Here is a 17,495-nt window from a genome sequence, read left to right as displayed (position 1 = left end):
ACCATTGTTTGTTCTATTAATTTAAGTTAATTTAGCGGATATGCTCGAATGTAACAAAAAGGTCTCTAATTGTATATAAAGCCATTTTAGTGAATTTAATTAATATGATTGAAAACTCAACCTAGAAAACCTAAAAAAATTCATGATCGGCACTAACAATTAGAGTCGATCGATGTGGTGGATGCTAACAACTGTTTTACAACAAGAAGCGAAACTGTTCAATTCCCAATATGTTAATATTTATTAGTTGCCACCCTTCTCGACTCTTACCCGGAATTATCAGCTAGCCTATCCGACATTATTACGTTTTTGAAAATAATGTCTTATTTGACTCGTGGTTAAAAGTAAGTTCTCATGGATAATTAACACAGCCATGCGCGCGATTACAATCTTTGCGCGAGCAGCATACTAGTAACTTCCAATAGTGTAGAGTTGTTTGGAATTCGATAAAAATTTTCGTCACGCCCAACAGAACCTCCCACTTGAAGGACATTTTCATTTTCTGGGATTTCTGAAATAAACATAAATGCTTCGTATGCGGAATGCCCCCCCCCCCTCGGACAAAACTATGCTGATTGCACAGGCGGCTCAACAACAACACTATACGCATTAAGCTTCCGTTTCCGACGCCACGCCACAAGTTTTCTTTGTTTTTCAGGTATTGGGCGGATTTCGAGAATGAATATTTCGCCAAGGGAACTTACCGCTACGCATTCCGGGGCACAGTGCACGGGGATGGGCCACGTGACGGAAGTGTCTGCGTTGCGAAGGTCTTTAAACGGAAGTACGCCAAATACTTCGACAGGTGGCGTCCTGACTTCAACGCCAGCGTCAAGGCTCAACATTTCGCCACGATCTTCACGCGTAACGTGCTTCCACAGCTACGAAAATTCGTTTCGACGACCGAAATCGAGTTCATCATTCCGTTGATCGCGAAAATGGATTCTATTTCACATTTCAAAGTGCTCGGCTTGTTTTCCGTTAACGAGGACACTACGTACGTCACGCCGTACGAGTACGTCGCCATCGAGCCGTATCTGTACGGTCAGTTTGAGAAATTCAACTCGAATGGGGGCTTTGAGGACTTCAGTGCTCTTGTACTTAACACGTTCAGTCACTGGACGTGGCAGGTTAGCGGACACAAGTTTCTCGTGTGCGACCTCCAAGGAGTGCAGAACGGCCGAAAGTACATTCTGACAGACCCGTGCATCCACTCAGTTGACGGGCGCTTCGGGATGACGGACCTCGGCGTGGTGGGGATGGAGAAGGTACTCTCGAATCATGTATGCAACGCCATGTGTTACGCTCTGGGCCTGGAGAACCCCATGGCAGGGCTGCCCCTCGGCGCCCGGAAGTCCCAAGCCACCGCCTACGTGTTCGAGCTGTCGGAGAGTGACATCTACCGCGCTAACGAGGCTCGCACGCACTACTTCAAACTTATAGAACCCGTAGTTCAATGACGACACGAATCAAGCATGACGAATAAATAATACATGTATACGAGACTACTTTCGCCTAAACACAAAGTATTGTGTTCATTATCATTCAGTTTGTACAGAAAGTCAATTAATATTATTGGAGTTGTTGTGCAATCTATGGGAATGCAAGAGGTGTGTGCAGGAATCAATTTTTGAAAGTTTTAACTTGATGGAAGTATAGACAGGGAAATATCGATGGTTGTGTTCGTTTTTGGCATAATTTTCCAAAGCGCACGTTGACTTTTCCACGTGAGGTGATAAATGCAAACCAAAACACACGTGAAGTGGGCGGCTTTGTACTGCGAGAGAGTATAATCGACTCAGTATTTATAAAGGCAATCTGCTCTTTAAATTGAGCGCTTGCAATCCGTCCGTACGGCCCCTTTTCTTAGTCTGAACTAAACTTTTTCAGTGCCTTGATGCTGAGCCTTAAAGGCTGTGTTAAAGGCAGTGCTTTTTTAATTTATTCATTTGGGTTGAATCTAGTATTTCTCGGAATGCATGTTTGTTTTGAGCGACCATTACAATTCATTTCATATAATTAAAAAAGTGTTTATGACAATCTCATAATTATTTGAAAACATTATAAAAGCAAATATTTGATAAATATTCCATAGGAATAAAATGAGTGCTGATGTCATGAACGTACGTTGATGACAATACACGTTCGTGTTTTGCCCACAGTTCGTACAACCATGTCGTAATTACTGTAAACTCATTTGTAGTCGTCGGCATGAACTTTTCTGAGTTTTTTTAACGACTTATTCGTGGGCACTGATTGCTTTATGATTTGGAAAAAAAGAATTTGCGTCGATATTTTTATATAGTTTATTCAAGATAAATTAGACATTACAGTCCATGAGTACACATGTATGTTTAATATAATTATACAAACAAAAAATATTTGTATGTGTTTGACAAGTTGTCTTAATTTCGTGGATCAGCCTATCTATAAAATAAAAAAATAGACTTTTGTACTTATAATATTTGTCACACTTCTTTTTCTTAAACGACCACATTTGACAAAAAAAGTTATGCCTACAGAATCACTATATAATATGATTAAAATACTCGATCATAAATTTTTTAATTTTATAGAAATACTTATGTAATGCAACTTAAAAGTAAAGTTTGACCCTTTAGCCAAAAATTGTTCAACGTTCAGGTACATTTTTTATATTTGTCGTTATAAGTGTTTCTTTACAAAACGTCCCCCATCCAAAAGTATGTAAAAAATACATGTGATGTGTGCGATTTTAGAATGTACTTTATGTTTTTTAATTAAAGAATGTGTGTCATATGTTAATTAATACGGAGGAGTGAGGAATATTTTAATATAATTGCAATAGAAATTTGAAGCTGTATTTGTTATACTTGCCTGCGATAAAACTAATAAAATATAACGATTTATTATGATTTGCGTGTATTTTTGTTTAAATATTTATATGCTATTAAACGCAAGTATATGCTTTTGACCTTGTGTTAAAAAAAATATTTGGTCGGGTTGGGCATTGACATGTTTTAAATATTGTTTTTTCGTATTGGGCAGTAAAATACTTGTGTCTAAAATAACTGCATAGTTACTACTACTACTACTACACAACTACTGATACTACTACTGCAACTACTACTACTACTACTACTACTACTACTACTACTACTACTACTACTACTACTACTACTACTACTACTACTACGACTACTACTACTACTACTACTACTACTACTTCTACTACTACTTCTACTACTACTACTACTACTACTACTACTACTACTACTACTACTACTACGACTACTACTACTACTACTACTACTACTACTACTACTACTACTACTACTACTACTACTACTACTACTACTACACTACTACTACTACTACTACTACTACTACTACTACTACTACTACTACTACTACTACTACTACTACTACTACTACTACTACTACTACTACTTCTACTACTACTACTACTACTACTACTACTACTACTACTACTACTACTACTACTACTACTACTACTACTACTACTACTACTACTACTACTACTACTACTCCACAACCCAAGACCACCCAAAATTCAAAATCTTTCAGTAACAACTAAATAGCTGGAATTTGAAGCTATAATTAAACTTTCGTCCCAACTTTCGTAAGTCTAGTGAGTTATTAAAGTACGTATACGGGAACACGCTCCGGGTCCTCACATAATGCAGCCTCGGGCGCGGAAGGACCTCATGTACTTCGAAATACACACTCACACATACCGCGGTTAATGCTATTGTGTGAAGCCTATATTTTGCTTAATCAGACACAATTGTTAAAGGTGAAAGATCAACAGGGCAAACAGACAGTTGTGGGGAAAAATCGTTTAACAATGAATAATTAAATATCTATTTTTCATGAACCGACCAAAACTGAGTTGAATTTCAAAGATAAGCCAAAAATTAGTTCAGTGGTGTTGACAAGCATATTGAATGAGGGATGTTGGGGGCATATTACCATCGGACTGCACTATGCAAATCTGTCAATGTAACGTACTAAGCTCAAACAAGAAAAAACAACATATTAGTGAGCTCAGTTCAACAGTCTTTGCATTCGATCCAACTAAATCAAAACACTAGCCGTGAGTGTTTTTGCTTATGCTGCTATCTTTCAATTCTCATCATATCACTAAGTTGGAGTCGTATATAATATACTGAGACTCTCTTCAGACCGTTCATCAGGTGTTTGTATTAAAAGGATGTATATTAATATTGCAAAGATCAATTTATTCCATGAAATATTGTCTTATGACAGCGCCCTGAAACTATCAACTTGGTGTAGTTTAAATTATCACCTAAAACATGTCCTTACCACACCAACCTTTTAACATTAAATGTTATAGGTCACGTCTATATATGATACGTGTTGTTCTTCTTTTACTATAACAACTTCTGCTGCTGATGTTACTACTATTGCTGGTATACGAATGGGTTGACTTAAACGGTTTGTTGAAAAAGAATAAAAACGCATTGTTTTTTTTTAAATAGCATGCTATATTATCAATAAAACGTTCGAAGTTTTAATAAAATGGAAATTTAATCTGGGCCAATGTACACAAATAAACGAATTCCTTGTTACAAATCTGTTGCGGCAAGTGTGAGCCCATGATCATACAAACGTGACACATTACCCCCCACTTTTGATATTTCGATCTTGACTTAACAAAGCGTAAGGCTGCACCGAACGTTAACTAGTCCCCCGTTGAATATAACAGTTGACTCCGATATATATAGAGGTAGCGATAGATAAGGGGAGGTAACCAATCTACACCGAACGTCAGTGCAGCCACATTATCGAGTTCGGAGGTCAAATTGTAACGATTCAATAACTTCCATTAACGACTACATGTATGTCATAAAATTATTTCAAGTTTAGATCGTAAAATTTGATATAATTACAACAGTCAGTCGTTCATTTAGCAAATAGGAAATAAAATGAAATGAATCGGTTATATTTCTGTTAATTAAAAGTGAGTTTTTCAATTATAGAATGTAAGCGTCGTATGTGTTTTAACTTTTACCGTTTAAAGCTGACAGGAATCATATAAAAAAAGTGCTTTAAAATATGCTGAATATATATTAAGACACATATTATATACCCATGTAAGTATCTTAAACGTTGTTTTCGTCTTAGCCGCACAAATTCTGCGCTTACACCCGTATTACCCCTACCTCGCAATGTAAAAATCATGACTCAGTAAGCCTATTAAATGATCAGAGGGGCTTTACACGCAGCCATTATGAATGGGATAACGTTTTCACTATAGTCTTCTTAACAATAGACCGCAGCGTAAATTGGATTATAATTTCCCACACAATTACAGTTTACACGGGCTTTAAGTCGAATAGTATTTATTCAACAACGTTCATATGCTTTGATACCAGCACAATCAAACGACACCGAATATAAACGCATATGCCTGAGTGTTCCTTGCAAGTAACTTCTTGGGGTGGTTTAAAGGCCTCGAAGTTAAGACACTCGATTCGGCACTGATTTAACATATGCTGGTGATATTATGGTGTTGCTGATGTTTTTGATGATGGCGACGATAATGATAGCTGTGATGACTATAATGATGATGATGGTGATTTTGTTGTTGATGACTTTATTTACGAAGGTGATATATGAGACATGTGATTGTTACAACAAAGACATCACTTTTTTCTTACGCTGTAGCCGCTTTAAGCCTAAACCCGGAGTAAACATATTGATGGTAATCGAAAAGTGAATTAATTCTAGCGGTATCTCTCGTTACCACCGCATGTTCTGACTGGCACACGCATTCGATCTATACATGAATATCATTTATGGCGACATGAATCATAGGTTTTCGTGAAAAAAAAAAACGCGTTTAAACAGGATTTAAAAGTGCACTTAATCAATGATCAATCTTTTAAATTAAAACGTTTGTGAGTTCATATCAAAGATCAATGAAGCTATGCGCCTCTTGTATGGACAAAAAATAATGTTACCGCTTACGCTGCATCCGTTACGAATAAAACGTTGGTTTAAAAAATGTAGCAGGAAGATAAAATATTTCGGTGCTTTTGTAACACAAAACATTGTAATTGCTGTTTTTGTTACCTTGTTGTTGTTTTTTTTCCCAGAACAAAACGAATATTGATTGTTTAAGTGGTTTGTAGGAAGTTGTCGTAGTTGATATTTTGCAACTATAAAGACGGAAGACCACAGTCAAAACAACGTGTCTGATTTTGATAGTATTTTTGATAGAGCATGCGACACCATCACAATTGAGAGCAGGATCATACTCTTTACACCTAATTACATTTGAGTCGCGTTCAGGGCAAACTGGGCTTTATGCATGTGCGTAACGTTTCGTCCCGGATCAGACTGTGCAGTCCGCACAGGCTGATAAGGTACGACACATACTGATTTTCCCTGAACGCGGCTCTTATTATGCGAGTCTTTCGTCATATTATGATCGACCGTGAAATTCACTGTCACATGTACAATTGTACATCAGAAAATAAATAGATGAGATTGGTTTTAAACAGATTTTAGCATGAATTGAAGTTTGTGATTAAATGATTTATATTGATAAATGTAAACATTGCATATAAAAATCTCTAGTAAAAGAAAAACAAGAACAAATAGAAAAAGAAAAAAGTAAGCCTCCACTGGGCTCGAACCCCTGATCGCTGGAGTAAAAGTCTATCGCTTAGTCGTGCTCATACTATACATGTTGTATTTTATAAAAAAAAATTATAAGCATTCCTCGTACTGTCACAAAATTTAACGACAACAACAAAAAACTCCAAATAATTAAATCGTTTTGCGTTGCAACGCTTTATAATTTTAAGGTTTTTAAATCGTCAAAAGATGCGTATACTGGATATTTCAGAGCATGTTAAATGTTCAGTATTTCTGTTCACTTACAACTATCATAACTACAACGACAAATTGCGCATCTGAAACATTTTTTATTTATTTTGTCAATTTACCAAAACGTGAAAAGATCCATTGAATGTAACCACCATTTTGTAATGTTATGGTTATATACTCTGATCATATTCATGTGCTAGGATTCGTAACATTAGCGGCCTCGACATTACATACTGGTGGCGAATGATACACAGTTCAACATGAAAATGTACTGGCGTTATAAAACGCATATTACGATATACTAGTACATGTAAACAAAAAGGTATGGTATGGGTATGAAAAGTGTCGGTATCAAGTCTCTCATGAGGAAGAGCAGACAGATAGTGAGACTGAGCAGGATGATGAGACACAGTAACAATGAAGACACTCGATAAATAAAATATGCTGGGCTGTTGCCAGTTATAAGTAAAAACGTTCTTATAACACAATACATAAATACTTGTATAAGAATATTTTACGCCCCTCTTAGCTACACTATTGTTTATGAAGATAATGCCCACAAAGATGTCAAAGCATGCACTACAACTACTTCTACCGATACCGCTATCGCTACGCAACCAACACCACCGCAACCAACGCCACAGCCACCACAGATACCGCCACCGCCGCCGCAACCGCCACCGCCGCCGCCGCCGCCGCCGCCACCACCACCACCACCACCACCACCACCACCACCACCACCACCACCACCACCACCACCACCACCACCACCACCACCACCACCACCACCACCACCACCACCACCACCACCACCACCACCAACCACCACCACCACCACTAAAACTAAAAAGAGTGCGAAATTTGCACTTGTTGAACCCTATACGATCAATATAAACGTAGTTATAACAAGATTCGTGATATTAAAAATATACTTACAATTAAAACGTTCAATTTGGCATTAAAATGGAAACTTGGTCTAGGTCATTGTGCATGAACAAACGCATGCATTGCAACAAACTGCTGGGCGAGTGAAAGCCTATTTAACCCATTTAAGCCTAGTGGACTCTCCCATCCTTCTAAATTGGATCAATTTATTTCCAAAATTAGAGATCTCTAGTATATTTATTACTATATTTAGAATATTTCTTACTGAAATTCCTTTAAGCAAACAGCGCAGACCCTGATGAGACGCCGCATCATGCCTATGCTTTTTTTTCTATTCGCTAGGCATAAATGGGTTAAACAAACTACACCCGACCTGCCATGGTTTGATTTGGACATAACCATTCGTAACCCTGCACTTAATTTATGCAGCTTCATTCTCGATTACAGAGGTCATTCAGCAACCACAAATTTCTACCTTTATTAAAACTATTTGACGTTCAGATTCAAAATTGTTAGTTTGGTTAAGAGCAAGGGTGTTGTTAACTAGACGGCAGGGGGGCGTTGGGGGGGGGGGGGGCGGAGGAAGTTGTTGTCTGAACAGGTTATGATGATACTCGTTGTGTTGTCCACAGTTTTGTTTGTCGCAATCCGTCTGTTTTTTTCTCATGGCGATTCGTCGACTTGCAAAATCAGGTGTATTCAACAGAGGCCCCTATCAGCACAATCCGTTTATGGTTTTTTGGCCTTATGTTTTGATTGCATAGATGGTGTTTTGATAGTATCTCTGATTTGCTTAACCCATTTATGCCTAGTGGACTCTCCCATCCTTCTAAATTGGATCAATTTATTTCCAAAATTATGGATGTCTAGTATATTTATTTCTATAGTTAGAATATTTCTTACAGAAATTCCTTTGAGCAACAAACAGCGTAGACCCAGATGAGACGCCGCATGATGCGGCGTCTCATCTAGGTCTACGCTGTTTGCCAATGCCTTTTTCTAGACGCTAGGCATAAATGGCCATAGTTATCCCTTTCCAACCAGGGACATGTCTGTTGTACTAAACGTCTATTTTAAAGACGAAACAAGAACAAAAACGCAAATAACGCGTGTTAATATATTTTCTTGGCTCCATTTTGATGAGGTTAGTTTTATACAATACGCGTTATTATTTAAAAGCATATCATTATTCATTGTTAGATTTCATGCTTTCCACATTTATTACAAAAACTGTCATTATTTTATATAATCACATTGTTTTCTTTTTTTTTAAAGACATCGCATTCTGTCATCCATGCAGAACAGCCAAGCAAGTACATTAAAGACCGACGGTCAAACAAGTGCGTCTCAAACTGAAAGAATCATTTCCTAAAATTCCGAAAACACTCAGCAAACGAGTGTGACGAGTTAGTATCTAAGAAGACTATATAGTCTTTCCTCAGTTTATACATATTACATACAGACGAAATTCTCCCAAAGAGCTATCAGAGAAATATTGCTCATTTAAATATTCTCAGACTATATTGATACTCAAAAGAAACTAATATTTGTAAACAAAAACAAACTAACAACATTCACTCTCCTCATGCTCGAGAAACTACTATTGCGTAACATAGTAGCTAAAACGCCGTGTACCGATATTACGTATATAATTAAGTATATTACAAATAGGATTTTAGTTTATAATGATATTGGTTACAATTAATTTAGATTCCACCAACAACAATCAATTATAATATCTATGACAAAAAGGTAGCCAAACATAATTATATCCCAATTAGCATCTTGCCACCTGTCAATCAAACTCTTCAATCTATGCCTTTTTTGTCCTCCAACGTTAACGTTAGGTTAAATTATTTCACAAAATGACCCACCTTATTGCATGTGTAATACTTTCCATGATAAAGATTGATAAATATCATATTAGCAATGTTGAAATGAATTATATCATCTTAAAATGTAAAAACATGGAAGATTTGGTACCCCGCTTTGCGTAACCAAAATCTCCGTCATTAATCTCGGTTTTGTGTCTGATACATGTGAAAACAATGTTATGTTTATAATTTTATAAGTAGCATCGATAAATGGCATCGGAACACGCGCGAGCGAGCGTCTGCTTAATATGTGATTTTCAATGAACGCATTTGAGGCATTTGATCAAAAGTATCTTCATAATAGTGGCATTTATTATTCAAGACTAAATAACGCCTTGACGATCTCTCGCATTCTGTTTATGGCAAGTATATCAATACACGGTGTATTGTCAGATGTCATAACCATAGTAACGTTTATTTTGACGTGTTTTCTTGAGGTACATAATATAGCGTATCCAAGCATTGTCTTACTAACAATTAACGCGAAAAGCAAAAACACTAAGGTAAGAACTTATTCAAATAGTTTTATTTTGTATAATAAATATGTATATGTAATAACAGGTGCGGGGGGGGGGGGAGGGGCGGTTCCGCTCGGCGTCGGAAAGCGTCTACGTGTGTATATCTAAATGAAATCGATGTTATAATTCGATTTTCTATACATTTGGTACAGAAATATGTTGTTAATATTTTACAATTGAATATTATGTATTTATTAGTAATACCACAATTACACGTAACAACATCGATCATTTAGGTACCCGAACAAGCGTCTAAGAGCGTGTTTGACTTACCGAAATTCCCGTTATAAAGGCTTAAGTTATTTAAAAAATAATTTGCTTTTGCATAATAAATAAACGACACAAAGCCCTTTAACCGTGCTTTGAGGGAAATTTAATTTTGATAAAATTATCCGGAATATCGCGTTAAAGAAGCCACCTTGGTGTAAGCAATCGTGATACATCGGCTATCTCGGATTCCTCCGTAAGATAGGCCTCGTGGCTAACGGTCGCCATATTGCCTTGTATTACTACTTTACTACCCAAAAGGTTGTCAGTCTATTGTTATGAGGCTGTATACATGCGCGTTGAACTAGCGCCAAACTTTTTACCGAAACTTTGAAATTAAGAGCACTATTAACGTTCATTTGTGTTGCATTTTGACCTATTATCCAAGTGATTTACTTTTCCATTATTATTTAATCACCCTATCATCCAATTTTTAAGATGAAATTACGGTGTTTACAAAACCAACCAAACCGAAAGTGAAACTGGATGCATTACGTTTCGCGATGTAAACATTAAATATTTGTTCAGTTTGAGGAAGCGAATCGCTAATAGACGTTGGAATATGTATGCAATACAGACTTTCATTGCCGATTGTAGTACTGGCTAAAAAATACCTTTTATGACAGGTCATGTATAGAACGTTAATCAAATAGTGACCATAAATCACTACAAATGTCTGGGTTGTTCATTAATATAATTAATGCACGTTTCTGATCTAATTGCCTGTATCTAGTTGTAATTACCATGATATTGATAAAATTAAAACGTTTTTTTCATAAATTAACATTACATGTTTTATTTTTATCATTTAGGGAATATATAATGGTATCATTATCATCATTAAATATTCTGAAAATGATCTAAATTATCATGATTACTTTAAAGTAGATTTTTTAAATTTTACTCATTATTTTTAATGAATTTGCACATTTGCTTGATTAAAAATAAAATGTATTAATAAGGGTTTCAGTTGTTAGTTTTAACCCATTTTTAGCTCGATTAAATTTAAAGTACTAACTACGTACATGTATGTTAAATGCTCTTGAGTTCGTTTCCTGGGCCTAGAACCAGTACTTGGGTGTCTCTTGGAGATTTCTTAAGAATGCTCCCACACTGGGGATCAAACCAGTGACCTCCAGATCATTAGGTGGACACCACATCCATTACACATCAGCGACCTTTAATTAGTAAATTACTTTAGTACTGCAGCATTATATAATGTAATGTTGCTACATATTTTTGGAAAATGATTAATGTGCAGTACTAAATAAATCTAAATGCATGCAATTTTAATTGTGTATATTGTGTGATTATTAGTTACAAATTCCCTTTTTACAGGTTTACTGGATTATGAAAGACTGATAAACATAAAATTGACAACTCATCTCCCCAACGATACTTTGTTTGGCTCATTCTCAGAACAAACTCATAGTCAGTGAGAAAACTACAGTGTAAAAAGACTACTTGATTGTGACAATTATGGCTGACCAAGCAAATGTTATCATTTAAAATAAAGAAAACTTCCAGTTCAATATACATTTTATACCAATTATGACATTGGCCAACACAGAAAATAATTATAAGGTTGATTTTCCCAAAATTGACTGTTACAATTGGATACTGTTTTAAGCTTCACTCTACTTTGTCTGAAAATAAAAGTCCTAAATGATGTAATAGAAACATACATATTTAATTGTTAGTTTTACGAGGATATATATATACATACATATATTATAATATCTTTTTATCGATGGTCAATCAATTTAAGTTTAACTAATATATACATACACATTTTATACATGTGTATGCTTTGATTTTTTTCTATTGAAGCCAAATTAATATCCCATTAGATAGATAGATAATATCACAGCAGTATTCCTATTTTGTCTGCAAGTATTGCAGAAATCATGGATTATTATTTTACTGAGTCAGCCTTAATCTTTATATTATAATTGTTAAAACAGATTAAGATGTGCATTATACAATTGAGGATGCATCAAGATTAAAAAATGGTACATGTATAAATTAATAAATAATCAATAACAATCAGAAACTGTGCATTTTTTTCAGTATTGTGTGAAAGGATTTGAAGTAATGATGTGTTTTTGAAATATGATTTATGTGAATTTGAATAAATATATAAAATTTAGTGATTTTCTCAGACAAAACTGTTAATTACATACTAAAGTATTCAGAATGTATTATTGTAATATTCATTCGAATTTTTTAGTACAAAAAGCACTTTTCCCTGGCATTTGTATTTATAGTAATTGCATATTTTATAATTCTGACAGCATTTATAAACTGTGTTCATGCAAGCATGAACACGGTTTCATTTTTTGAGTATTTAAACAAGAGGGCCATGATGGCCCTGTATCACTCCACTGCTGAAAAAAGGCTGAAACAAATTTCTCTGCATGTGCAAATACTTAAATATAGGCCCTATTTAAGCACATGTACACTTTTGTGACCTTCTGGGCTGGGTCAAATTTAACCCCAGGGGCATAATTTGAGAAAACTTTGTATAGGACTACTATATCTCACTACATACAAAATGTGGTAGCCCTAGGTCCTAGAGTTAAGGACAAGAATATTTTTAAAGTTTTCACAAAATAAGCAAGATATAAGCGTATATAATGTTCAATTTTGTGACATGCGGGTCAGGATCAAATTTGACCCAAAGGGCATAATTTGAACAAACTTGGTAGAGGACTATAATATGTTACTGCATACCAAATTTGGTAGCCATAGTCCAAATGGTTTTCGACAAGAAGATTTTTAAAGATTTCACAAAATAGGCGCTTTAAAAGCGTTTATTCAATTTTGTGACCCCCCGGGGCAGGGTCAAAGTTGACCCCAGAGGCATTATTTGAACAAATTTGGTAGAGGTTTATTAGATGTCACTACATACCAAATTTGGTAGCCCTTGGCCCAATGGTTATGGACAACTAGATTTTTAAAGTTTTCACGAAATAGGCCCCATATAAGCGTATGTTCAGTTTTGTGACCCCGGGCAGGGTCAAATTTGACCCAAGGGGCATAATTTGAACAAACTTGGTAGAGAACTATAACATGTCACTACATACCAAATTTGGTAGCCCTATGCCTTATGGTTAAGGACAAGAAGAGTTTTAAAATTTTCACAAAATAGGCACTATATAAGCATATAATTGATTTTGTGGCCCCCGGGGCAGGGTCAAATTTGACCCCTGTGGCATTATTTGAACAAACTAAGTAGAGGACTATACAATGTCACTACATACCAAATTGTGTAGCCCTAACCTAATGGTCATGGACAAGATTTTTTTTTAAGTTATCACAAAATAGGCATTATAGAAGCATATGTTCAATTTTGTGACCCCCGGGGCAGGGTCAAATTTGACCCTAGGGATTAAATTTGAACAAATTTGGTAGAGGACTATTAGATGTCACTATATACCAAATTTGATAGCCCTAGGCCGGATTGTTATGGACAAGAATTTTTTTGAAGTTTTCACAAAATAGGCCTTATATAAGCATATGTTCAATTTTGTGACCCTCGGGGTAGGGGCAAACTTGACCCCAGGGGCATAATTTGAACAAACTTGGTAGAGGACTATAAGATGCCACTACATACCAAATTTGGTAGCCCTAGGCCCAATGGTTATGGACGAGAAGATTTGTAAAGTTTGCACAAAATATACCCTATATAAGCATATGTTCAATTTTGTGACCCCGGGGCAGGGTCAAATTTGACCCCAGGGGTATAATTTGAACAAATTTGGTAGAGGACTATTAGATGTCTCTACATACCAAATTTGATAGCCCTAGGCCCAATGGTTATGGACGGGAGATTTTGAAAGTTTTCACAAAATAGGCCTTATTTAAGCAAATTTTCAATTTTGTGACCCCCAGGGCAGAGTCAAATTTGACCCCAGGGGCATAATTTGAACAAATTTGAAAGAGGTTCACCCCAGGAACATTCCTAAGAAATTTCATCAGAATTGGACCAGTAGTTTAGGAGAAGATGTTTAAAGGAAAAGTTTATGCATGGATGCACGATGGACACAGGACCTTTGGCCAGTGGAGCTAAAAATCAAATTAAACATTTAGTTTTGATTTAAAATCAGTTTTTATATGCAAGTGTCTATTTCACTTATAAATTAAAACAGCATATTATTCATTATTGAAAAGATTATTCCAAGCTTGATGTCATATTTCAACTTTGCATAGTGTAGTTAATTGAACATTGTATTGAACTGTATGGGCAGCTATATTTTTTAATTTATGTATGTTGTATTATACAAAATGCATTATTTCTACCACAAGTAGACCATATAAGGCCTACTGCTACATAATAGGCACTGGTATGAATTTGACACTGTTTTTGATGCTCATACAAAACTTTAATTATTACTACACTTTAGTATATTAAATATTTTCAAGTTTTTGTTCAACATTTTTTGCAAAAGAAAAGAGTGTCTTAATGCATTTGAAAATATACTTAAAACAAACTAAAAATGCATTTTAACATACCTTTTTCCTGGTAAAGTGTATTTGGGGTGATAAAAAATACACTTGAAGAGTATTAATGCTGGAAAAATGCAGAAAAAAATACATTTGTTTCTGTTAGAAGTGTGTCTTGTCTGCATTTTTAAGTGTATTAAATGCACATCAAATGCAGATAAATACAATGCCAATACTGTAACATGTATTTTAATGGACATAAAATGCACTTGTTCTTGTAATTAAATGCTTTAGTGAATTGAAATAACCTTTTATAACGTTTTAACAATTAATAATACCTTTTTATATAAATTTTCTTTTGAAATGTGACACTGAAATGATTTTTGCACCACTAGTAAGAGATATAATTTGTGCTCATAATGCTTTATCATTACACTATATAATATCATTTGTTGTATGAAAATTACCCGTAAAATTCATGTGAAAGCTCTAGAGATCAATAGCAGCGTGCTATACCCTGCTCCTTTTTACATGACTTGATGGTATTTAGTCCCCAATTCTACATGGCTAAGGGAAAATTAATGTGCAGATTTGACAAATAAGTCTTAACTGGGATCCAATAGGCAGACTTTCATATTACTTGTATTTAATTTAAATCATGATCTGAATTGCTCTTTGGCAAATTTTTGTTGGTCACAGTATTCAACTGAATTTTGTTCACTTTGTAGTGATTATATTTTCTATATTTATCAGACAACATCTTTCTTCAAAAGTTTAACATGATTGCTTGGTTAATTTAGAAACAAGATCAATGCATCATAACATAAAATGAAAAAATGTGTAATAGTAAAAATGGCAGCCAAAAAGCACTAGATTATCTGCCTTAAATCTGAGACGATATGTTGATGTATTGGAATTTCTCATAAATAATGTGTTCCATAGTTGCATAATTGTATAGTCGCATGCATGGTGTCAATGTCACAATACCAATTCAAGCCTATAATTTACTAAAACAATTTGAAGTTTGATGTGAGTTTTTTTCAAGATCTGTTATATATAATTATATATACATGTATATAGATATTGTTGAAAAGTTACCATGCAATAAGTTTACTGTAATTAAGTGACAAATAGTTTTACTGATTTGGTTGGATGCATATATGCAGATATATCATGGTTTGTGCAGAGGACAGTAGCAAAAACAAGAGCTGTCTCCGTAGGATGTCATACGCTTTAATAGAAGTTATGAGCATTTTTCAAAACCTAAAAGCCGACCCTAAGTTCATGACAAAAGTGCGCGCAGTACTGTAAGACATAGTCATGTCATAAGTGTTGTAGACGTATTTCATTGTTGTAAATATATTTAGTTCATAAATATATTTATTCTGAATGATATTGAAGTAAATTATTTTTTAAAGGAAACATTGCTCTGATTGTTCAATGGTTGGACAGAGTAGATTTTAACTTTAAACAGAATTAGTAGCGTTCTTTTGTAGTAGTTGATTAGTTTTCAGTATGTAGAGACTGGGTAGAAAGGTGAACTGTTTTTACTAACATTTTAATACGTTAATTGGCTTGTCAAGCATGAGTTTATTCACTCAACCACATCCGTGTGCATGAATGACTATTTCGAATGTCATTCTTTGCATATCATTCATGCTGTCAACCTGTATGTTTATGATATTAAATCATAAATATAATATATTTAGGTAAATATGCATTTTATACATCTTTTATATTCATGTCGGTCGGTTGTATTATTGTAATTATTTTGTTTTAATAGTTGTATTTGTGTATTAATTCAGTTGGTATCTTACCGTCGGAACACATCATTTTATATATAATTGAAATGTATACTTATTATAAGAATGTCATTCTTTGCATATCATTCATGCTGTCAACCTGTATGTTTATGATATTAAATCATAAATATAATATATTTAGAAACCCAAACGTGTTGTTCGAAGAAAGAACCCTAAACGCCCATACGGCAACACTGGCGCCCAACAACGAGTCTTCGGCAACAACAGCGTTTGGAACAGAAAAACGGAAGTAGCGGACACGTTACTTCGGCGAAAACAGACAGGAGCCTCAGACCGGTAGCGAGGAGGGGGAGAGTCCAGGAATTTAACACAGCGATTCCTTGGAAACCGGTTTTTGATTTTTCCCGGGGAGTAGGAGTCCACATTTTTGCGCGGCATCGAGCTCGAGCACCGATGTGAGTACAACTACGTATTTCTTGTGCACAAAACTTTGACGTCAAAACCGTTAAAACGTACGTACAGGATTTCACGTTCTGCTACGCAAGGAAGGATTCACGTTCAATCAGGACGGAGAGTGATGGACACTTAAATCGTTGTGGACATTGTGTATCGTGTCATTATTGTGTTTTGCTTGTATTTTGTAAGTGTTCCGACGGAGTTCGGTGAGTGTAAATATTTTTATAATTATTGTGCAATGTACATATATCTATTTATTGTAGTTTCATTGTCGTAAATGAATGATTTGAAATACCAATCAGTTGACTTACAAAAACAACAACAACATATATAGCTAATTTAAGTTTATGTGGTCATGCATTTTGCGAATTGGTCGAGATAAATGAAACGACCTTTTGTCAGCTCATTGGTAACTTAGTGTCATATGA

At 35.2% G+C, this 17,495-nt stretch overlaps 1 protein-coding gene across 5 annotated transcripts in view; it reads left to right on the top strand.

Moving 5' to 3' along the window:
* The window catches only part of LOC127835053 (uncharacterized), a 443,836-nt gene that overhangs the window by 411,558 nt on the left and 14,783 nt on the right, over nt 1–17,495 (top strand). For 2 of the 5 annotated variants that reach the window (XM_052361294.1, XM_052361293.1), the window contains exon 3: nt 659–1,591. The exons of 1 other annotated variant lie outside the window; for it this stretch is intronic. In XM_052361294.1, coding sequence (XP_052217254.1) covers nt 659–1,460 — 802 coding nt within the window. In that variant the 3' untranslated portion in view covers nt 1,461–1,591. 2 more of the 5 variants (XR_008028321.1, XR_008028322.1) reach the window with 2 other exon arrangements.

The sequence above is a fragment of the Dreissena polymorpha genome, chromosome 6, assembly GCF_020536995.1.
Source record: "Dreissena polymorpha isolate Duluth1 chromosome 6, UMN_Dpol_1.0, whole genome shotgun sequence".
In the NCBI taxonomy this organism is placed as follows: Eukaryota; Metazoa; Mollusca; class Bivalvia; order Myida; family Dreissenidae; genus Dreissena; species Dreissena polymorpha.
Note: the sequence above shows the minus strand (reverse complement) of the source record. Positions and strands in the feature narration are given on the sequence as shown.